The following is a 25,587-nucleotide window of genomic DNA, read 5'->3' on the forward strand; positions in this document are numbered from 1 at the left end:
TTTTTGCTTATGATTCTCCAGAACTGCTGAAGCATTTGCAGTTATTGTTTCAGATGTGTTTGGCACAGTCCATTGTGCCAGATAGCTTTTTGTCCGGTTGTATATCTCCCATAGTCAAGAGGGGTAAGGACCCCAGTGCTTGCTCTAATTACCATCCTATCACTGTGTCTTGTTAGTAAGCTATTTGAATATGTACTGCTACCGGCCATTAACTCCATTGCAATATTACGCACTTTCATACTGGTTTTAGAAAAGGTGTGGGCTGCGTTCAAGCTCACCATATTGTGGGATGGCTAATGAAACAAACTGTTGTCAAAAAAGTCCCCTGTATTGTTTGACTGTTGACATATCTAGTACTTTTGACAATGTAATTCATTCAAATGCTTTGTTTTCTCTAGCAGCCTAGCAGCAACCTTTCTATTGTTTCTGTGCTTAAGTATGGGTATGCTAATTCTTCAGTTGGGGTGAAGTGGAATCGTACTGTAGGGGAGTATATTCCTGTTAAAAAAGGTGTTATGCAAGGAGCCGTGTTATCCCCGAGCATATTTAAATGGGTTTTAGCTTTGTGTCTCCAACAGCTTCAATTGTCAATTTTTTACAATGATAATTTAGGCATTAGTCACATTGCATATGCTGATGATGTTCTGCTTCTTAGCCTGACAAAACATAGTCTAATTACCAACTTTGACCAGCTTTCAGCCACACTATCCATAGTGGGCCTTTCAGTTAATGCCTCCAAATGTGAGTTTTTGTGTTTTGGGAGTCCTCTACCCGCATCACCTCTTTGCTTGGGTTCTTCAACTATACCATGTTCAGCAGGTAGTAAATGGTTGGGTCTGTCTTTTTCCATGTCACTTTTGTCTACTTGCTCTGCTATTACGTCCAGCGTGCTGAAAAGTATGGGGGTTGGTTACGGAAAATTTCACCAAATCATGGCTGGTATAACCAAAAAGGACTATGCTGTCTTTATTCTAGTTTTTGTGCCCCTGCTGTTTTTTATCTTTCTGGTTTTGCTTTCCTCCTTTGCAAAAAGGATACAAAGAAATTACGCTCAGAATATTTTAAGTATTGCAATTATTTGCTGTGTCTGCCTTGGTGGCATCAGAATCAAGCAGTTATTTCTAAATTTGACATCATTGATGCGCCCTTGCGACTGAATCATTTATCTGAAGATATATCTCTTAAAACTCAGCAAATGATTGGTGTTTTTGACCCTCTTTGGCCATTTTTTGAATTGAGGTAATTTATTCATGTTGTATGTTATTTATGTTGTTATTTCTTTTTTTGTGTGTTTACTCCACAGTTTAATATATTTTGTGGGTTATAAATAAATTATAATTATTATTTAATGTTGTTATAGCAAGTCCAGCCCTCCACAATCCTAGAACTAATCCTAAATCTTGGTCTGAAGGAGTGGCAGCTTCTCCTAATATTTCTACGCCAGCCTACACTATGCATATCCCTTTACTGAGTCCCCTCAATGGGAAATGAGTCCACCAAGTTGTCAAGTAGAACTTATATCAATTTCTAAAACCTGATGACTAACTATGAGATCTGGACTATTTTGGCTGAATAGATCTCAAAGGCATACCCTAATTGGAGAAAAATAAATACAGATGGATTTGTCCAGAGGGAGAGAGCTGGAGCAGGAGAATGTATCCCATCCCTGAACTTGAATATCTACTCTCCCATTAGGATCTTCTATTTTGTCTACTGAATTATGTGCCATTTGCCTGGCCTTGGATAAATATTATAAATTATAATATAGAATTTGAAAATATACACTGTCTCTCTGACTCCAAATCATTATTACTATTGCTTTAAAATATTAATAGAATTGGCAATGACAAGAATTTAAATAATATTAGAAGACAGGCTTCTTTATCTTATGACTAAAGGCAATGAAATGTATTTCCAACATGTTCCAAGTCATAGAGGCATCAAATATAGTGATATGGCTTATTCTCTAGCAGTAAATTATCAGGCAAAGATCCAATGTTAATCACAGTAAATTAATTTTATCCCCATTTCATACTAGATTAAATACTGTGCTATATTACCAATTAGATCAGGTGCCTTATTTCTAAACAGCTTGTTATTTAATTGGAAACTACATCATTCCCCTTTATGCCAAATCTGCTTCTCAACAGATGAAACAATTCAGCATGTATTATTTGATTGTCAGGCTCAGAGTGAGGAGACTATTTCTCTAAAGTGTTTCTGCTCCTTGGCTAGGATTCCAAATATTTATACAGCTATCCTGAATTCTAACTTCTCCTGAGATATTGATTGCAAGATATTTAAGGCATATATTAATATATTAAAGAAGAGAAATATTGTTTAGTGTATATTAAAGCATGAAGATATCAATTTAAAATGATATGATTTATGTTTAGATTTTGATTGGGCAGAAGCGAGCAGTAGAGTAAGAAGAGCCATTTTTGTACTGGCCAGCCTAGTGGCCTTAAACTGCTGGGGACAGGTAGCTCAGGTACCCATACTTCCCATCATTAATAATAGTGTATTATTGTATATAACAGTGTGTACTCATTGATTGCTGACTGGAGGAGAATAGTGCTTCCAGCAGCTAGCTTTTCTGATGAAGTAGTCAAAGAGGTGAAAGGACTTGATGATAGTCTATATACCTCTCTATAATTTTTGGAACTAGAACTAGAGTGGAATATTAGGCCATGTCAATGGATTTTCCTAAATTTAGGAAATATATTTTGAAACTCTTTGAAGCATAATATAGTGGGATTGAGCAAATTTTTAAAGCTAAAAACACTTCTCATGCTTCATTTAAGTAGAAGATCTAGTAGCTTAAATTAGCTAAGTAGATTTAGTAAGATTTAAGCTACTAATGGAAGTTGAATGTAGTCAGATCTACAAATATGACAATTAAAATGATCAGGCAAAAGATGGACTAGTTCTGAGGGCCAAAGGACTGCCACAATGGGGTTGAAGAAAACAAAATACACACATGAGGGAATACAAAAAGACTTCTAATCAAGCAACAGCTTATTTGTAGAAGTGTTGTTTCAAGGATAAGGCTCCTTGCTTTGCCATGTATCTCAGATAACAACACCAGAGACAAAGAAAAGGTTGACACCCACAAAGAAGTACAATAAGAAATTAATGACTGAAATAAACAATGCACCCCAAAGTTTTACAATCAAACCAGGAAAATGTACAATAATTCCAAAATTCTTTGATGTGTTTATCTTAATTAGGTTAATTCAGTGTGGAAAGGAGAGACACTCATAATATACCAGAGCTGAATATACCAACCTCTAGGTATACTGATAGAACCCTTTGAAGGACAAGGTTCTGACAGCAGAGAGCAAGCCTGAAAAATTCACAACATGAAGTAGCTAGGATTTAAATAGTCTATCTAGAATTTTAACCTCAATTTAGTTACAGGAAAACTAGTCTAAACAAGAGTGATGCCAAAAGAGGTATGCTATATAAGCCATATCTGAAATAAGAAAAAAGGGTATCATCTTTTAGTGTCCATAGGGGGCTTAAAATTGAATTAATGCCAAAACAATTAGAAAGAATATAAATGAAGCATGAATTGGAATGCTACCTTTATTTGTAGGTCATATATTGAAATATTTCCTAGCAGGTAATGAGTAACTGGTTTAGTAGCCTGATGGTCTATAAAAAAAATAGCATAGGAGGTCTTGTTACTAGGGCTATGTTTGAAACCCTTAAAGGGTAAACAGTATTGTAAAACCAGTATCACTCTATAGAGATACATGTTAAGAAGATAATTCTTACTTCATAATATGCATCATAATCTTAGCTAATATATATTGCTAATATAAAAATTTATCTTCACTTCTTTCCTTGTTTATCTAGTTTTTCTAAGAGATTCATGAATTTGTTAGAACCTACATTTTAACAGAGTAGAGGCTATACTCTATCCCCTCATGTGCAAATACAAGCCCAAAGTTTAATTCTGAATCCAAATATAACCTCATTTGCATGACAAATGAGCTTTACCCCTACAAAGTGTAAGTGTATTTCCAGATTTGGATATACTTAGGGGTGGGGGTAAAGTTCATTTGTTATGCAAATAAAGGTTATAATTAGATTCAGAATGTAATTCAAGGTAGGTAGGCCTATATATTACCACATAAGGGGATAGGAGGTATATATTTTGTTTATATATATGTTCTAAACAACTCATTAATTTGTCATAAAAATCAAGGAAAAAAGTAGAGATAAAGGTCCTGCTGCAAAACATGGTAAAATTCCAGTTAGTTGAATCCTTGCTATCTCAGAAAGGGTTTATGTTAGTAAAATGAAACTTTCAGGGATGAATCTACAGACTAAACTATGTCCCAGGAAGGTATTTTGAAGCAATTACCTCTACTCCTCCCTCTAGAAGGCCCTGACCTTTGATGACCTTTAAAAATATGTGTGTTATAAAAGTGAAACCTTACGAAATAGATCTTCCAATTAATTGAAGTACAACAAAATTGTTTTCAGCTTCATAACTTTACTCAATTCCATTTTATTAGGTTTTAAAGATATGCAATTACCTTTCCTAAATATTGAAAAAAAAAACATTGCTAGCCTATGGCTCAAAATTCTTCTCAAATAATATGAATTGCATTTTCAGAACTATAGGCATAGAAAAAGCAACTAGTTACTGAAAATTAAGGTAAAATGTTGTTTTGTCAAAATTGATATAGGTATAGGCTTGTCATGTAGGCACATTTAAAGGCCCTCTAGAGGGAGAAGGAGTGGAGGTGGGCACTTTAAAATACCTTCCCAGGACATACTTTAGCTTGTAGACCCCTCCCTGAAAGTTTCATTTTCCTAACCTAAACCCTTTCCAAGATATAGAATTTTACCCAAAATATATTAGACTAACTAGGATTATTCTGTATATTATGAAGTAGGAATTGTTTTCTTAACATGTCTTCTTGGTGGTGGCTAATTCAAAATCAAAATCTAAAGAGATTCTAATACCATATACCTAGGCTATTTCAAATTATTTTGTCTCCTTTACAACTGGCCAACAACCCAGCAAAATTCAAGTCAAAAGTAAGGAAAATCAGACTAAAACTTCAAGTTCTATTAGTTCTTTAGCCATATTATAAAAAAAAATTAAAACAGCCTTTGCTACATAAGTAGCCTGTTAGATGGTTGAATAGCCTACAAACCTGAACAGGGTCTTCCAAAACAAATGTGCAAATAGAACAAAGAAGATCTCCATCAATGTCTCCCGAAAATCTTACTGTATCCATTCCCATTTTAAATGCTAACTTGTACGGATTAATTCAGATAAATTCAAAGAAAATCCATACGATAATTACAGTGTTATTTTAACAGTGTTTGTATACTTCCGAACTTTTAAATTCAGGTTCTGGGGAATTCGGGTGCGAAAAAGTATTCCAGTAAGCACACGAAAGTTCAAGATTTTATGGTTCTTAAGCAAAACCAATAGTTTGTATCCAATTCAAAAAATCCTTTACGTAAAAATGATATGCAATAGGAAGATACATTGCAAAAAATGAACTTGACTTAGAGACTTGGCACATGCAAGCAGGGGCTTAGCTGAGGTTTTGAGTTTGGAGTGAGATAAAAAAAAAGCTGAAAATATTTCTAGTCGCCTTTAAATAGTCCAGAGAACTGATAGCCCTCAGTTTATCCCATTGAAAATAGCCAAAGTAGTTTTGTTTCCCTTTTGGAAGTATAAAAATCTATACCATGGAGGAGCATCAGCCAACTTCAAAACCACAAGGACCCCGAAGGATGAGTCCAAATGCTTTTTTCTAAAGAATAAGCCGATTTGAATTACCTTCAATGTATGCCTATCAGCTTTAGTTTTGCCCTAGGATGATAAAATATCATCATTAGGGGGGGGGGATAATAACTTTTATACATCTCCAAAAAAGTAAAGCCAGCTCTATCTCTCACAGAGACTGTCTGTCTTGGTTTTAGTCTAATTAGTCGTAGCTCTCAATTTTTTCAATCAGTTTTTAAATATTGCTGAAATGAACTCTCATAATCTATTACCTTAGGTTTGTATATACATTATCTTTGTTACTTTTGTTTAGTCCGAAAACATAGCTTTTTTGTGTTTATTTTTAGAAAGATGACTAAAATAAATCATATAAGGGCAATAATCAAACATCGGACAACCATATTTTTATTAATTGAAAACTATTGAGCATTCTTCGACACATGGACAGGAACATATAATTGGAATAATGCTAATATAAGCAGAGAATATAATGGTGAATCGACTGATAGGTTAATCAGAGAAAATCATCAGATATTTGGTTCACTAACCCAAAAAATAAAGCTATGAAAATCACAAATATGATTCTTGTCTTTTTTTTGGTTTGTCAAAAACAAAATGGTTGTGAATTTCTTTGAGAGTGACTTATAACAAGAAAAACTAGAAAAGTATAGTAAATTAGGTGTAGCATAAAACTGTGGCTCTGGAGACAATCATCACTGCTTCTTAATAAGTCTTTGAAGCATTGATACATGACAACGATTTCATCATCTCGCTATTCATGACAGGAGAAGATGAATCTACATACAATTATTTATTTCTCAATTTGCTTTTCTACTGATAGATACTAATACATACTACTGAAATTGTTGCCAAAGAGTTTGCTTTATCCATTTTTGTGTTATCGAGAGTCCTGAACAAGCATTCTGCAGTCATTTTGAGAATATTCCTTTATACATGTAATCCAGAACCTTTCTCAGATTTAAACAATAGCTTTTTTTAACGATAGGAATGTTTGAAAATAAGTCTTCAATCGTCATCGTACCATGCCGATATCTTTGAACAAAACTGTGCTTTTCTAGCACCACAGCCCAAAAATAGATGTTCAATAGTAAAGTTAAGCCCACAACTTCAGAATGAAAAACAGATGGCTAACGGCTACTGTGTACCCACATTCGTCGGTTCAGATGTAATTATTCTCCGATTTGTTCAAAAATCTTTTCTCAAAATCAATCTTTAAAAAAAAACTTGCCAAGACAATACATTCTTAAAAGCCATAAGCTATCCCACAAGTAGGTTAATCAAATTCCAGAATAAGAAAATCCAGAATTATCTAAATCTCAAAAAAAGTTTCTGTAGAGATAATGATTGCTACATTAAGATAGAATATTGAATTCTGAATAAAGTGCTATGTTTATTTTTTAGCTGTCTACTTTTGGTCCCTTATTCTAAATTTAACAAAAACTTTAACAGAAATAGAAGTTACCAGAAATAAAAGTTAACAGAAATAGAATACAATTATTGCTACTTATCCACGTAGGGAGAAGAAGCTATTAAAGTTACTTCAATGAGAACATTGCTTTGATGCTGCTTTGAGTTGCTTTGATGTTCTCATTGAAGTCATTCGAATAGCTTCTTTTCCCTACGTGGATAAGTAGCAACAATTGTATTTATTATTATTGGTGGTGGTTTTATTTGTTTTTAGATTAGTTTTCTTTTTATCTTAAGCTGAGGACGCCATGTTTGGATACAAGCGAAATATCCACGTTGTTTTAGTCTTTCCTCTCTACTAGCCGTTGTCTCATTTGAAGTTTTTTTTTTGTAGAGTTTTATCTTTCTTTGTTGTTTATTGACATCAAAATGGGAAATAGATTCTTCTTCCCCCTCATGTAAACCTTTTTCAACTGGAGTCTTGGTTTGCTCACTGATCAAGGCCATCGATGCATTAGATGGTTGAAGAACAAGTTTATTTGCAATTTTTGCTGATGAAGGTTTTGTGTCACTTTCGTTTTCTTCGTCCTTAGTGGTTGCTTCAACAGGTGATTTCGTTACATTTTTACTGTCTATGCCTTTATGAATCAGAATGGCATTGTCAAAATTAGCATCGCTTTGGTTTGTCGTTTGTCTCTTTTGACCTTTATAGGAAGAGTGCTTATTTTCCGAACCTTCATTCTGACTTCCTGCTGCACTGCCTACTGATGCATTATTTATTAGCAATGCTGATTTTAAATATATCAGTTTCATTAAGTTTAGGGTTACCCACCAGAAGTTACGAGCCTGAGAAAATTTGCCTTATTTAAGAAAATAGGGGGAAACACCCCTTAAAAGTCGTAGAATCTTAACGAAAATGATACCATCAGATTCAGCGTATCAGAGAACCCTACTGTAGAAGTTTCAAGGTCCTATCTGCAAAAATGTGGAATTTTGTATTTTTTGCCAGAAGACAAATTACGGGTGCGTGTTTATTTGTTTGTTTGTTTGTTTTTTTTTTCCCAGGAGTATCAGAGCGTATCAGAGAACCCTTTTTTTTTTTTTTTTTTTTTTTTTTCCCAGGGGTGATAGTATCGACCCAGTTTTCCCAGAATGTTGCAAGAGGGCTCATTCTAACGAAAATGAAAAATTCTAGTGCCCTTTTTAAGTGACCAAAAAAATTGGAGGGCACCTCGGCCCCCTCCCACGCTAATTATTTTCCCAAAGTCAACGGTTCAAAATTCTGAGATAGCCATTTTATTCAGCGCAGTCGAAAAACCTTATAACTATGTCTTTGAGGAAGACTTACTCCCCCACAGTCCCCGTGGGAGGGGTTACAAGTTCAAAACTTTGACCAGTGCTTACATATAGTAATGGTTATTGGGAAGTGTACAGGCGTTTTCAGGAGGATTTTTTGGTTGGAGGCAGGGGTCGAGAAGAGGGGGATATGCTGGGGGAACTTTCCATCAAGGAATTTGTCATGGGGGAAGAAAATTTCCATGAAGGGAGCGCAGGATTTACTAGCATTACTGAAAAAAAAACAATGAAAAAATATATATGAAATTTTTTTTTTCAGCTGGAAGTAAGTAGCAGCATAAAAAATTAAAACGAACATAAATTATTACCCATATGAGGGGCTCACCTCCTCCTAATACCTCGCTCTTTACGCTAAATATTTTAAGTAATTGCAACTATTTATTCTGCGGCTTTTGTGATTCAGGGGTCATTCTTAATGAATTGGGACAAAATTTAAGCTTTAGTGTAAAGAGCGAGGTACTGACGAGGGGGCGAACCCCCTCATATATGTAATAAAAACATGAGAATACAAAAGTTCTTTATGTAAGCTAATTTATAAGTTAAGTATATATTTTACTTATAAAAAGATTCGTAAAAAATTAAAAGTTCTAGTTGCCTTTTTAATTAACCGAAAATCAGAGGGCAACAAGGCTTCGTCCCCCGCTCTTTTTTTCTTAAAATCATTCGATCAAAATTATGAGAAAGCCATTTAGCCAAAACAAATAAATATACAAATTTCGTTTTAATTATTCCTCTGTGGAGAGCCAAAATCAAAACATGCATTCATTCAAAAACGTTCAGAAATTAAACAAAAAAAAACAAACAAGTTTTTTTAAATGAAAGTAAGGAGCGACATTAAAACTTAAAACTAACAGAAAATACTCCAAATATGAAAGAGGCTTTCCCTTCTCAATGCCCCAATCTTTACGCTAAAGTTTTTTACTGTTTTAAAATGTAGAGTTAAGAGAAAGAGTCAAACTTTAGCGTAAAGAGTGGGGCATTGAGAAGGGAAAGCCTCTTTCATATATGGAGTAATTTCTGTTAGTTTTAAGTTTTAATGTCGCTCTTTACTTTCATTTAAAAAAACTTGTTTTTTTTTATTTTAACCTTCAAGCTCCTGTCTACAAAAATATGGTATTTCGTATTTTTTGCCAGAAGACAAATCATGGGTGCGTGTTTAATTTTTTATTTTTATTTTTTTTTCCCAGGGGCCATCGTATCGACCATATGGTCCTAGAATGTCGCAAGAGGGCTCATTCTAACGGAAATGAAAAGTTCTAGTGTCCTTTTAAGTGACCAAAAAAATTGGAGGGCACCTAGCCCCCCCCCTCACTCATTTTTTCCCAAAGTCAACGGACCAAAATTTTGAGATAGCCATTTTGTTCCGCATAGTCGAAAACCATAAAACTATGTCTGTGGGGATGACTTACTCACCCACAGTCCCTGGGGGAGGGGCTAGAAGTTAAAAACTTTGACCATTGTTTACGTACAGTAATGGTTATTGGGTAGTGTACATACGTTTTCAGGGGGATTTTTTTGATTTGGGGGTGGAATTGAGGGGAGGGGGCTATGTGGGAGGATCTTTCCTTGGATAAATATGTCATGGGGGAAGAATAATTCAATGAAAAGGGCGCAGGATTTTCTAGCATTACTAAAAAAAAAAACAATGAAAAAATAAACATGACAAAGTTTTTCAATTGAAAGTAAGGAGTAACATTAAAACTTAAAACGAACTGATATTATTATGCATATGAGGGGTTCTAAAAACACTTTAGCATAAAGAGCGGGGTATTTAGGAGGAGATAAATATCTCGCTGTTTATGCTAAAGTATTTTTTAGTAATTTCAACTATTTATTCTATGGCCTTTCTGATTCAGGGGTCATTCTTAAAGAATTGGGACAAAAATTAAGATTTAGTTTAAAGAGCGAGGTATTGACGAGGGGACAAACCCCCTCATATACATAATAAAAATATAAGAATATAAAAGTTTGTTACGTAAGTTAATTCTTAAGTTACGTATATTTTTTACTAACAAAACGTTCGTTAAAAATTAAAAGTTCTAGTTGCCTTTTTAAGCAGCCGAAAAATTGAGGGGCAACTAAGCCTCCTTCTCCACCTTTAATTTCTCAAAATCGTCTGATCAAAACTAAGAGAAAGCCATTTAGCCAAAAAAAGAATTAATTCGCAAATTTCATTTTAATAATTTATGTGCGGAGAGCCAAAATGAAACATGTATTAATTCAAAAACGCAATTCCTCGGTCTTTATGCTAAAGTATGACTCTTTGCCACAATTCTACTATTTAAAACAATTAAAAACTTTAGCGTAAAGAGCGAGGGATTGTGGAAGGGACAACTCATTTCATATACGGAGTAATTTCTGTTCGTTTTAAGTTTCAATGGCGCTCCTTACTTTCAGTTAAAAAAAACTGGTTTTTTTATTGAATCATCTACAAAAGGTAAGAAGCCAAATACGACATTGTGTTTGAAACAGATGGAGATAGACTTCATAACCCCCAAGCACTTTCCAAAAAAAAGTTGAAAATCCAACGAAAAAGCTTAATATTCTATGTTTTCCTGATTATTCTAGCAAATAATGTTGAAAATAAGATACGAATTTATTTTTTAATAGGAATTTTTTTAGTTTGCACCTCAAGGTACGAATAGGAATTGAATAAGAAACCATCGGTTTCTTTAAAAAGAAAAACAGATGTCGGAATTCTTCAGATTCTGTGAAATTCATATAAAAATGAGCTACTTCAGTGGAGCCAAAACTAGGAGTCTTCGGACTGGAGCCTGATTGGTAAAAGAAACCGATTGATAAGCTGCATATAACAACCAAAATGCTGTATTACAAAATAATCAGCTTTTGATATGCGTATTTTTCCTAAGGTGATGACACTGAATTTCTAAATTGAAATTAGCTTTTTAGTTGTTGTAGCATTTTTTGTTGTCAAAACCTGTACGTTATATTTCATTTCTCAGAAATTATTTAAAATTTTTCTTGCTTGAGGTATTAAGAAAATGTACCAAAAGTATTGAGAGCTTTTCAATTGTTACGTTAATTCTCTTGAAGTTTTTTTTCCTTTGTGATACAGAATTTCAAGCTTCAATTATTTTCTTTTTTTTGCATTTTTCCACTCTATCCAAAAAAGTAATTAAGCCTGTGTATTTCTAGTGGTGATATTTTGGTCATGATTCTGTTTTGCTCACTAAAATTATTTTGCTTATTGAAGAGATCTCATTGCATTTTCTGTTACTCGTAAATTTTTTTTTTTGCTGTATTAATTTATTTAAGCATCATGAAATTAGTAATTTTGTCAGTCAAGGTCCCGTTCCTTTTGTGATTAAAATCCAGAAATGGCCCTTCTGAAGATCTTGGTGGGATTTATATGTCTTGGTTTTGCCTTAATTAAATATAGCTTAATTATAGTTATTTTTTCCGTAGTAAACCTGAAAGAAGAGCATATTAAAATATGCGCATTAGGGAAGATTTATTCAGTTTTAGTAAAACTCCTAAATTCTACCCCTCTCCTTAAAATCTCCTTAATATCACTAAGTAAACCCCTCTCCTGAAGGCTTTACTGATTCTAGGTGGGAGCAAAGGTGGAAGCTAAGCTTGCAAATTGCCACGGCGGTGGTGGCGTTGCAAGCAAGGATGCTTCCCCCTTCCGTCCCTAGGCAGTAGAGCAAACCCACCAGCACACCTCATAGCGGTGAGAGGGTGTAAATGTCACCTAGTGTCACGCCAAGCGAAGTGACGGCCAACGTGCTCCGGGTGACCCGTAGGACTGGGGCCCCTGCGGTTAATCATACCCAAGAAAAATCCAGAATTATGTTGAATATCTCTAATATGAGAGCGAATTTGGCTACGGCATTCCCGGCATTAAGCGATGCGTCGAGGCTGGCGACCTCGTCGAAAAGTGAGCTAGCTAACATACTATCAAGGAGACATGGCCTGAATATCGGCTGCTGAAACCTCTGTTCCATCAAATGTTCACTAACACAAGCCTTCGTAGCTGAAGAATTTTATTTATATAACCTGTACATACTCTGTGTTTCAGAGACAAGATTAAATGGACAAACGACACTTGACCTAATAGCCCCTTCGGGTAAAAAGGCCATACTATTCAATTCTGGCCCAATGGATGGATCCGGCCTCGCAGGAGTGGGAATAATCATGACACCCAAGATCGCATCGGGACTCCTTGACTATGAAGCAGTGTCTGACAGAATTGTGATGGCCCGATTAAAAGGTCAAAGTAATAACCTGACAATACTATCTGTATATGCCCCTGTTCGTGACGTCCCTGACCACTTGAAAGACAAATTCTATGCTGACCTCCAACTGACTATGAATAAAATTCCTCGTAAAGACATCCTCGTGATCGGTGGTGACTTCAATGCCAGGATTGGCACGAGACTAAACGATTCTGAATGGGCCATTGGCAACCACGGTTTGGGCGACCGGTGCATTAACGGAGTTAGACTTCTCATGTTTGCTATGCTGAATAATCTCAGTGTGGCTAATACATGGTTTAAACACAAACCTTGCCACACTTACACTTGGAGATCCCGAGATGGTAGAACCCGCGCCCAAATTGACTATTTACTCGTTTCTCGTCGCTGGAAGCCAATGATTAAAGACTCCTGAGAGTATACAGAGGGGCGGACACTGGATCAAAAAGTGGATCCGACCATTTATTACTAAAATCAAAAGTTAGATTCAGACTCAGCTCCAAAAAAGTATCTGCACCTAGATGCATCCTAGACACAACGAAACTCAAACTCCCTGAAATCAAAGAGACCTTTATGCTCGAACTTACAAACCGTTTCACGGCGTTGCAAGATAATGACCGAGAATTTAAGACCAATCAAGCAATTTCTGAGACCGAGACAAGTGCCATGACCGAGCAAGAAAATTTTAACCCATCACTAAATATAGAAAAGCGCTGGATCAAGTTCCGAAATCAAGTGAAAGAGGCAGCTACAGAAATTCTCAGAGTAAGGGACAAAAAACTCAAAAGATGGATTTCTCAGAAGACAATAGAACTCTCTTTAAGGAAGAAACAAATGACTGATAAACACTCTGCTTCTTTTAAAGCACTCCGCCAAGAATGTCACAAATCTGCTAAGGCAGACAAACAAGCATATTGGTCTAATGTAGCCTGTGAAATGGAAAAAGCTGCTGCACGCAATGATTCACGAAAACTCTACCAGCTCCTAGGAGAATCAACCGGGAAAAAGAAGCAAAGATCTACCCCCACGCTACTTAGTAAGGGCAACAAGCTTCTCACGAGCAAAGAAGATCGCATCGAACGATGGCGTGCTCACTTCCAGGAGCTTCTTCACCCATCAGAAAATGACCACAGCCAACCCATTCCATCCCACAGCAGTTCTGAGTCACCATTCGTGTATGAGGATTGCAATATCGCCCCTCCAAGCAGAGAAGAAATTATTCATGCCGTAAAACTATTAAAAAATAATAAAAGCCCTGGCATTGACGAATTACCAGCTGAACTTCTCAAGGCCCTTCCAGAAGCGGCTATCGACGAGCTCCACAGCTTACTCACGGATGTCTGGGTCAACGAATACATTCCTGAAGAGCGGAGGACCTCTATAATAATTCCTGTATTTAAGAAAGGGGATCGAGCCGATTGTAAAAATTATAGAGGAATTTCCCTGATACCCATTTGTGCAAAAGTTTTCACAATAATAGTATTAAATAGGTTCAGAAATATTAGAAATGATCGGATGAGGCCAAATCAAGCAGGATTCAGACCTGGTATGGGATGCTGCGAATATATTTTTAGCCTGAGACAGATCCTGGAACACCGCCTTATACACCAGCAGGAAACAATACAAGTCTTCATCGACTTTGTAACGACTTTTGACTCGGTAAAGAGAATTGCCATCTGGGATGCAATGAGGGATGATGGAGTGCCCGAAAAGATAGTCCGTTTAATTAAGACGTATTACTTGGGAACGAGGGCATTTATAAGAGCTGACGGAGAAATCTCAAAAGAAATATCAATTGACAAAGGAGTGCGACAGGGTTGTGCCTTATCGCCTATTTTATTTAACTTTGTCATTGACCAGATCATGAAGACTCTTGACAAATACAAAGGTGTGACAATCAGTCCAGCACTATCAATAACAGACCTTGATTACGCTGATGATGTGGATATCTTGGCTGAGTCGATAATAGAAGCACAGCTCATGATAGACGACATTGCTGCTAGATCCCTTGCTACTGGACTAAAGATCAGTCAATCGAAAACAAAATCGATGCGCACCTCTGGGCTAGATGAAACTCCAATCACATTGAATGGCATCCCAATCGAGGACGTCCAGAATTTCAAATATCTAGGCTCCCTAATGAATCCCAAGGGCGAAGCTCTAAGCGAAATACAAAGCCGCATCTCCTCAGCCTGGGCAGCATTCATCCAGCTTCGGAAGTGCCTCTGGCTACGAAATGAAATCTCCCTTCGAACAAAGCTCCGGATATATAACGATTTGGTCCTCTCTGTGCTTCTTTATGGTTGCGAAACGTGGCCCCTCAGAGCTGGGGAAGCTAATAACCTGAATGTCTTCCACCACAAGTGTCTTCGCTGTATTCTTGGCCTGCGTCTCTCTGACCGCGTCCGTAACGATGTCATCAGAAGAAGATGTGGTGATATACCACTTGTCTCTGACGTTGTCAAAGCGAGACGTCTACGATGGTTCGGGCATACACTGCGCCGACCGGGTGAGTTGTTCAGTAAACAGTGCTTGAAATGCCAACCCCTTGCGCACTAGAAGAAGAAGCCTGGAGGACAAAAAAAGACATGGTTATCAACAGTTAGAGCCGACTTCGAGCCAATGGGAAGTTTCAAGAAGCACGGGCACCGATGGAATAGACAATGGATCCAGTTGATCGAGCCAATCGCACTTGAAAGAGAGCAATGGAGAGACGCATGTCGACAAATTCTGGATGCCACGATGGGCCTGGACAAGGCTCGAACGTGACCCAAGTACAACGTGACCCCCCAAGAACTCCTAAATTTAAATTACCAATAACAGGTGGGTCAGTTAAACTGATTGGTTAAGAACTGATAGGTTTTGACTGTAAATGTTTGACCGTAAATTTCTTGGCGCTTGTTCTAATTTCTAACAGATTCAGGCAATTTGACTATCTGATCCCTTTATTTTCATTTCACAGTATTGTTTATAAATTGAAGATGTAATTTTGCCCTTTTTCTTTTGCTGTATGTATGGAATAAACGCAGTCAGATCATTTTGGCTAAAATACGGAATACCTTAATATATAATCAGAAGTCTTTTCTTTCCTTTTTACTAGACAGAATTTAACATTTATATTAGATGCAATCTTGGACAGACATACCAATGTAAATAGACTACAAGATTCTTAAATTGCATTAGCAATATATATTGAACATTCGTCCTGGAACAAGAAATCTAAAGAATGGGGACTTTTGGGCGAAAAATTTTTATTATAAACAACAAATTTACACGCATTATCAAAATACTGAGAAAAGCAATTAAAAATCCTCAAATGGAAAATTCAAAACGTGAAAAAGTTAGGAATGGATAAAATGTAAGCAAAAAGAACCATGAATTAAAGAAAGATGGGAACCCTAGGATTTAAAACAAGTGTGCTACTGTACGGCATTACTGTTTCTAAAACTCGAGGCTCATTATGCTTATAGTTTTTAGATAATTCTAAATCAACTAACTATCTCAGAAATTTCACACAATAGCTTTTTGGACTTCGTTTGGATGTGTTTTACCACATAAAATGACTGAAAACACCACTTTGCTCTGGGATAGTCTTTTTGGCTAAAGTAAATGCCTATGTTAACCATAATTTTGGTAGTACTACCTGCACCCTTAGAAACGAATGCACTACCGTATGGCATTACAGCCTCTGATATTTGAGGCTCAATATGCGCATAAATGTTCGATAATTCTAAATCGATTGACTATCTCAAAATTTTTCGCACAATTGCTTTGCAGACTACTTTCAGCTAAAATTGTTGTTTTAAAGTACTAAATGCCCGAAAACACAGCTTTTCTCTGGGACAGTCTTTTTGGCTAAAGTAAATTTCTATACTAACCATTATTTTTAGGACTACCCGTGGTCTTAGAAAGAGTTTTTCTACCGCATGGCATTACTGTTCATGAGACTTGTGATTCAGTATGTGAATAGTTTTCCGATAATTCTAAATTATTTGCCTATCTCAGAAATTTCATACAATAGTTTTTTGGACTTCTTTGGGCTAGAATTGTTATTTTGCTCCACAAAATACTCGAAAATATCAGTTTTCTTCAGGACAGTCATTTAGGCTAAAATAAATGTCTATATTAACCGTTATTTTGTGGGACTACCTGCACCCTTAGAAACGAATACGCTACCGTACGGAATTACTGCTCATGAAACTCGAGGTGCAATATGCGTATGGTTTTTCAATAGTTCCAATTCAATTGACGATCTCAGGATTTTCACACAATAGCGTTTTGGACCCCTCTTGAATAGAATTGTTGTTTTGGACCACAAAACGGCTGAAAACACTGCGTTGCTCTGGGACGGTCGTTTCTGCTAAAATGATTGTCAAAGTTAATTCTTATTTCGTAGAAATACCTGCATATTTAAAAAACTAATGGGTCACCGTACTTTACCACCTCTGAAACTCAAGCCTCTAAATCTTTTGGTTCGTGTTTTCGCAACCCGACCCTCCATGATACACTATCTGAAATCACGCCACTGTACCACCTTATGAATTCCTTTTTGGCACCCTCTAGCACCCCTTCAACATTACTAGTACCCTGAGCTGTTTGAGAGATATTGCTGATGTGACCTTTTGACATTCTGCATGCATATAGTACTTTTCGATTTAGTTTCATATTTTAACGTGCTTCCACTGAAAATATTTGTTCAATAGTAAACTTCCGAAATGTTGATTCAACTTTTTCTATCCTTATATCTTTTTATTCAGGTATTCCCGATCCTTTCACCAATCCCGAATATCGAGTCGACTGTCAACCAGAAGGAGTAGCCGATGCCTCTAAATGTTTCGAGCGAGGGTGTGTGTATGATGAAATATATGATGCACCAGGTACACCTTGGTGCTTCTTTCCTGTTGATTACGGCTATAGACTTACTGGAACACCAAACGTAAACGACAAAGGAATTGTATTTAATCTAGTCAGAAACTCTGTTCCTTCCTTATTTGGAAATGAATGGCAATCAATTACTCTTGAAGTTGAATACCAAACGGATGACAGATTAAGAGTCAAGGTAGGTGGCATTTTGTTTTACAAAACTTCATTTTTTAATGGCAAAGTACTACTCTTTACTTACAATTTTTGACTGTAAAAAGGTCGGGAGTGGAACGTGTCTAATGAGAGGCAGTAAGTAATGCTTCTTTCTCTCAACCCTGTTGCTTCAATTCAATTTTACTATTTATAAGACAAAAGTTTACTCAAAGATGATAACTATCCTTGATTTACTACAGCCTTTAAAATATTCTTAGAGGTTTTGGACTGGGTGTTAAATTTCAAATGATATTTTAATGTTAAGCTTGTTACGATAACCAAAAGGAGCTCCTCGAACACACTTTTGTACATTTCTGCTAAGAGGAGTTAGGCTGACACCCTCTGTACCTTCTAAAGACCACAATTGCACAATTGTACCTTCCAAAGACGAGAATGGCACTTTACTGAAAACAATTCCTATTTCGAGCTGTTTTTTTTATCATTAATTAAAAAAATGTTTTGAAAAACAAGTCCTTTAAAGAAAGTAAAGGCCATATTAAACTTAAGATCAGATGAAATAGAAACCTACAATAACTCAAACTCAAAACAACCATAAATTCCTACTAAAGAATAGATGAAACCTAAAACGAGCAGAAATTAAATAAACAATCCTACTTAAATAATATACAACAGGTACTAATATAAATGAATAAATTAAAAAAAATTACTTTTAAAGGATAAATGACACCCAAAACGAACCGAATCCAAATAAACAATCATATCAAACAAACATACAATAGGTACTAGTATGAATGAATAAGTAACGGGTAAATCTTAAATTGAATATGCAAATAAAGCCTAAGTCGAAAAAAAATTATTTTGCTATTAAATTTAAATGAAAAAAAACCAAAACGAACAGAAATCAAATAAGCACTCATAGTGAACAAACATACAATAGGTAGCAATAAAAATGAGTAAACAAATCTTAAAACGAGTGAAACTTAAATTGAATATACAAAACAAGTTTGAAACGAACTAAAATAACTACGAAGAAGAGTTTGGATGTTGCCTCCTTCCCTCACCGTAAAAGTATAAAACCTACTTCTTCATTGGCACTTTACTGAAAACTATATGTGTTTGAACAGTCTTGGAAAGTACAAATAAAATAAAACTGAACATTTGATTCATAATTATAATAACTGTTCAAAGATCACGAGTTTGATATTTTATTTCACCGTAATTTTTATTTTCAATGCTGTAATAACTGGAAAAGAAAATATTTGTAATATCATTCGTTTCCAGTGAACTGCCAGTGACGCAGTAGTCTCTAGACTTTTACAGTTAGGGAAGTGGCCAGTATCGAAACTCCTATCTGTAGTGAAACAATGTTTGTCTTAAACAACCTTGGAAAGAACCAATAAAATTAAAATGAATATTTAATGTGTAATGATATTAATTGCTGAAAGCTCATCAGTTCAAAATTTACTGTGCAGTAATTTTTATGTTTCTCCTCAATGTTGTAATAAGTAAAAAACAAAATTTTGCAATATAATTCGTATTCAGTAGAGCGCCTATGATGCAGCAGGTTTTAGACTTTTACCGTGGGAGAATGAGGTAATACCCAAACGTTTGTTTGCAATGATTTTTGTTCGTTTCAAGCTGGGTTTGCATATTCAAGATTCACTTGTTTTAAAGTTCATTTATTGAGCTATATTAGTACCTAATAAATGTTTATTTTGTTATGATTGGTTATTTGGGTTCCATTTCTACTTCAATAGCAAAATATTTTTGTTCGTCTGAAGCTTCATCTGCATATTCAAACTGAGCTTTAATAGTTTTAAGATTTATCTATTTATTTATGTTAGTACTTGTTGTGCGTTTTTTCTGCTATTATCGTATATTTAATTTCTGCTCGTTTTGGGTTTCATTTATTCTTTAGTAGTGATTTTTGGTCGTTTTGAGTTTGAGTTGTTGTAGGTGTCTATTTGTTCTGATCTTAAGTTTAATATGGTCTTTACTTTTCTTTGAAAAACTTCTTTTTCAGAAATATTCTTTTAATTAATTTCAGGTCAATTTTCATTAAAAACGACTAGTTGTGGGCATCAAGCTATAGCTAATTGTAGAAAAGCCAAGACAGGTAGTCCAATTGAGTAAGAGGCAAATCTGGCATAAAAGCCCCTCCCCCCTTATTGGCATTGTATAAAAATGATGTTAGTTGATTTATTAATAGATATGTCTATCTATTATCTGTCCATGCCATATTCCGTCCATATTATCCTTCATTCCTAGGGCAGTAGAACTAAGATATATAGTCATAGAGCTAAGGTAGTCTTAGAACGTATAGTTTTCCCACTGTTTGGTTAAATGGTACGGTAAATGGCTAAAGTTCAAAATTTTTGAATAGAATGATTTAAAATGATTTGTGAATAGATATCGTTATTTTTTGGGGGGGAGGAGTTTTGCAGCATTTGCCCCTGGCTCTTGAGGATTGTGTTCACCCAATACTTTTTTTTATCTGATTTTTTTAACTTATGTTGAAGAAAAGATATCTAAAAAAATTGATATGATGTATTCTGGGAAAAGAAGGTAGGGGAGGGGGATTAGTTGCTCTCCGATCCTTTTTTACTTTTAAAAAGGAATTAGAACCACCGATTCCCAATCGAAAGAATCCTGTCTGAAGTTTACACTAATCCCCTTCAATACAAAACTTATTTGCCCCAGGGACATAATTTAAAACACTTGCCCTCGGGTTCTTGAGGGTTGTACCTTGAATTTCTGTTGAATGCATTTGGGGAAAAATGGCATAAAGGGGGAGGGCTAGTTACCAACCCATCACTTTTGACTCTTAAAAGAGAACTGACACCTTCCATTTCTAATCAGTTGAGTCCCCCCCAAAGCTTACATGACCACCTCTTCCATCAGAACTTTGTATGCCCCCCTCAAGAATTAGTCAATTCCCTTTTCCCAGGCTCTGGGGGGTTATGCTGACCCCAAAGTTTTTTGTTATTTGAACATTGGACTATTTCAAACAAAGCGGCTATCTCAAAATTTTGATCAATTTTTTTGAGGATAAGAAATTGAGGAGGGGGTCTGTCAACCCTGAAGTTTCGTTATTTGATATACGAACTCTTTTTGACATAATAGCTTTCTTAAGAATTCATCAGATACTTTTGAGAAAAAAAAGACATGAGGGGGGAGAGCCTAGTGGTCGTCCGATCACTTTTGACTTAAAAATGCAAAAGGAGCTTTCAATCTTTAATCATTTGAGTCCCCCGTACAGCTTCGTAGCTTACAAGACCTCCTCTACGATAGAAACTGAAGTTGCAACCGTTCCCTTAGGCTCTGGGGGGTTATGTTGACCCAAAAGTTTTTATTTGATTGTTGGGCTATTTCGAAGAAAATGTATAATTTTGATTGGATATATTTGGATAAAAATATACCTCCACCCACAAAATATCTTTTGTGGGTGGAGGGAGGGGAGAAAATACCCTCCGATCACTTTTGACTCTTGAAAATGAAATATAACTTTTAATCTTTAATCAAATAAACCATTTTAAGGTTTATATGACCACCCCTTCCATAAAACCTTATATGCCCCTGGGCTTAACTTACAGCATCTACTCTTAGCTCTGTGGGGTCGCGTCAAACCCCATTTTTAACAAAATGACTATCTCACAATTTTTATCGAGTGCTTTGGAAGAAAAAAGGGCTTGGGTGGGGGCTAGTTGCCCTCCGATCTCATTTTACTCGTAAGAAGGGATCTAAAACTTTCAATTTCCAATGAAATGAGTCCCATCTAAAGTTTACACGAGCACCCCTTTCATAAAAATCATATATGTCCACCTGGCATATTTTACAACACTTGCTTCTAGGCTCTGGGGTTTTTTTTTCCTTAGAGTTTTAGATATATGATCTTAGAAGTATTTTCAACAAAATGGCTATCTCAAAATCTTTATTAGACGTATTTGGGTAAGAAAGGGCAAGGGAGGGTCCTAGTTTCCCTCCGACTACTTTTACTCTGAAAATAGGCACTAAAATGTCCATTTTTCAATTGAATGAGCCCCCTCCAAAGCTTATGTAATCATCCCTTCCATATGAAGTGCCTGTTCGAAAAATATTAAATAATATAAAAAAAATTGAATCCTTATGGCCTTTACTACGGGCAACGCTATAGCGTTGCCTCTGATGTGTTTTTTGAAGAAAAATAAAAAGCCTTCTTACGAAAAAAAAAACCAACAAATCACAATCATAGCCGAGATGGCTGAAAAAAATGAATGCTGATTGAAAAATTAATATATGTATGGATATTCTTTTTGAAGGTCTCAATAATTTTGGATTTATTAAAGTTAAATATAGAGAAAGTACTTAAAAAGTATTTTGTTTAATAGATGGTTAAATTTTGCATAACTTATGCATCCTTTTTTTTATGAACTAGATATCAGATGGCCAGCCTAGATGGGAGGTTCCAATTGCAATAGATAATCCTTCAGAAGTACCTGCCAATCCTCTTTATGAGGTCAGTCACACGGCAGGATCAACATTTTCATTCCAAGTGGTAAGAAAATCTACTGGAACAGTCATGTAAGTTTGTTTATTTTTGTTTTTAACCATAACTGTATACATTTTCTTATTAAAAACAGCTCGATAATTTATCCTGGAACTTGACATACTAACATTTTGGCCCGATAAAACAGTCTACTTAGGACACGACTAGAAAATTCTTCTAGAGCCTTAATTTTGGCAAAACATTTTTCATGTGAAAGATGTCACGCTCACATGCAGTTAAAGAACAACTTACATCATTTTTTCCAGAGATGATCATTTTTCTTAGTATCTATGACAGCTTAAACTTATAAGAGATAACAAAAGACTCAGATAATAGTGACAAGATGACAATGAATCACCTTAACACAAAAATGACAATCTTTGGCAGTCTATCATCCTTTATCCGCAGAATATGCCCTGGCAATCTCAAGTTTTATCTCATTATAGCCCTAGAAAGTATGATTTAACCACACTTTTCATATAAAAAAATGATGCACGACAGGATTTGCGGTTATAAGCAATGCAACAACAACAATGCCAACGAGTCAAAATTAGAAACTATAAACAACCAAATTTTCGGTTAGAAGACAAACGATTACGAGGCTCACTTCGAGTCATAAACGAAAATCAATCCAAACAAAATTCACACTGATCAATATATGCGAATTTAAGATAAGTAATGTTGAGAATCACGACGGATTCCAAGAGATTGCAAATTCTATAAAAAGTAAATTCTCTGAAGGATAAACAGGAAGGAAAGATTGAATTAAAGCCAAAATTTCCTAGTTATTTACAGAACAATATGCACAATACAATTCCCAAGAGCTTCATAATAAAAGCTATCATGAGGGGATTGGTGTTTCTCAAAAATAGAATTGTCACACAGAAGACTACGGTAAACAGCTCCTATCCCTCCAGGAAAAGATATACACATAAAAAAATGATTAGGATGCATAGGCAGGGAGCATAAAAGTAAAATGTATCAGTTATAGCAGCATTTACCCCTGTAGACCCAACTATCAGAGATAGTAGTGACTCAGAAGAATTTTACTGACAGTTGCAGGAGCAAAAGTACTACAACTTCTTAGGTGCAACAATCTAACCGTAACCATTACAGTTTTTTTCATGAAATAGCCTATAAGTTAGCAAGATACCCAAAACATGGTAAGAGCACTAACCTCATTGATTGTGCTTTTGTAAATCAAAAGATGGCAGGATAGATATAACGTACTAGGGTGCATAAACTGAAGCTAAAAGTAATGATCATCACCACCATCTACTAGTCTCTAAGGTTAATTTGAACCTAAAATCTTTAAACGGTAAATAGTTCCGGAGAGTTATGATGTTGGTAGACTCTATGATGAGAATTTGACAGCAACTTTCCAGGAAAAATTCAGCGTGAAACTGGTGAGTCCGATACCTGAAAACATAGAAAATGGATGGTATAACTTCAGGAAAATAGTGCGTAAAGTAGCAAATGGCGTCCCAGGGAAGAGTTTTAGAAATGCAACTAGGATTAATATTGTACGCTTGGTAAAAAAGAAGAGGGTTAGACCAAGACGTATCTGAGTGATATATCCTACGAGAATAAGAGGAATGTAACAAAAATCGAGATAGAATTAAAATATGAATTAAAACGATGTTGAATTGGAGGCCGTGGATAAAATTGCCAAAGATCTGGAATATATAACCAGACCCAATAATAGTAAAGTATTGCATTGGTAAGTTAAGAAATTTAGAGGAAGAAGTTATTATGGACTTCCCCTGGTTAAACACAAAAATAGGGACTCAATTATTGATAATGAAAGTGTTAAATAGAAATGGACAAAATATTTTGAGAACTTGCTAAACCATGACTAAGTGACAGAAAGTGATATCGAAAACAATGAAAAAATTCTGACAAATTGGAAATGAAGCAAGATTTATTTTGCAAAGATAACTAAAATAATTAAAAATAATAAGGCATCAGGTGCTAATGGTCTGGTATACGAGTTTTTAAATGTAATTTTTGCGAAGCTAGAGATAAATTATTTCAGAGTAGAAAAAATTTGGGTTCCCAGTTATTCTAGGAAAACGTTAAATAAACTGCTTTACAAGGCTGTTGATAATAATCAGTTTTGTAATTATAGAGGTATTAACTTGGTTTGTGTAGTAAAAAAATTAATTAAAATAGCAATACTTTTAAAGTTAGAGATGATGTAGATAAGGTTTATTGAGAAAAACAGTTTGGTCTTATTAACGGAGAAGATGTGTTCACCAAACCTTCACTCTTAGACTAATAAATGAAAAGTATTTGAATTTTAACACCTCTTTAATCCTCATTTTTGTTAAGTATTACCAAGTATTTGACTCAACGAATAGAAAAGGTTTAGTGAAGGTCCTTTTGTTACATGAAAATAAAATAAAAACAAGTTTTTTTAACTGAAAGTAAGGAGCGACATTAAAACTTAAAACGAACAGAAATTACTTCGTATATGAAAGGGGCTGCTTCCTCATCAGCGCCCCGCTCTTTACGCTAAAGTTTGACTCTCTCTCTCAATTCTTCTTTTTAAAACAGTAAAAAACTTTAGCGTAAAGAGCGGGAAGTTGATGAGGAAGCAGCCCCTTTCATATACGAAGTAATTTCTGTTCGTTTTAAGTTTTATTGTCGCTCCTTACTTGCAGTTTAAAAAAACTTGTTTTTTTTTATTTAATTTCTGAACGTTTTTGAATCAATGCGTTTTGATTTTGGCTCTCCGCAGAGGAATTATTGAAACCAAATTTGCAATATTTTTTTTTTGGCTAAATGGCCTTCTCATAATTTTGATCGAATGATTTTGAGAAAAAAAGAGCGGGGGAGAAAGCCTAGTTGCCCTCCGATTTTCGGTTAATTAAAAAGGCAACTAGAACTTTTAATTTTTTACGAATCTTTTTATTAGTAAATGAAATACGTAACTTATAAATTAGCTTACGTAAAGAATATTTGTATTCTCATGTTTTTATTACATATATGAGGGGGTTCGCCCCCTCGTCAGTACCTCGCTCTTTAAACTAAAGCTTAAATTTTGTCCCAATTCATTAAGAATGACCCCTGAATCACAAAAGCTGCAGAATAAATAGTTGAAATTACTAAAAATACTTTAGCGTAAAGAGCGAGGTATTAGGAGGAGGTGAGCCCCTCATATGGGTAATAATTTCTCTTCGTTTTAAGTTTTAATGCTGCTTACTTTTTCATATTTATTTTTATTGTTTTTTTTTAAGTAATGCTAGTAAATCCTGCACTCCCTT

General features: G+C 35.3%; 1 protein-coding gene across 2 annotated transcripts in view; it reads right to left on the minus strand.

The window, feature by feature from the left end:
* Positions 1 to 25,587, minus strand: part of LOC136038127 (E3 ubiquitin-protein ligase NRDP1-like) — a 155,716-nt gene that overhangs the window by 13,038 nt on the left and 117,091 nt on the right. The window contains exon 1 of one of the 2 annotated variants that reach the window (XM_065721151.1): positions 5,175 to 5,343. The exons of the other annotated variant lie outside the window; for it this stretch is intronic. Coding sequence (XP_065577223.1) covers positions 5,175 to 5,264 — 90 coding nt within the window. The 5' untranslated portion in view covers positions 5,265 to 5,343. Of the gene's footprint in view, positions 1 to 5,174; positions 5,344 to 25,587 lie in introns of those variants that run through there. 2 annotated transcript variants of the gene reach the window in all.

This window comes from Artemia franciscana, chromosome 17 (genome assembly GCF_032884065.1).
Source record: "Artemia franciscana chromosome 17, ASM3288406v1, whole genome shotgun sequence".
Taxonomy (NCBI): domain Eukaryota; kingdom Metazoa; phylum Arthropoda; class Branchiopoda; order Anostraca; family Artemiidae; genus Artemia; species Artemia franciscana.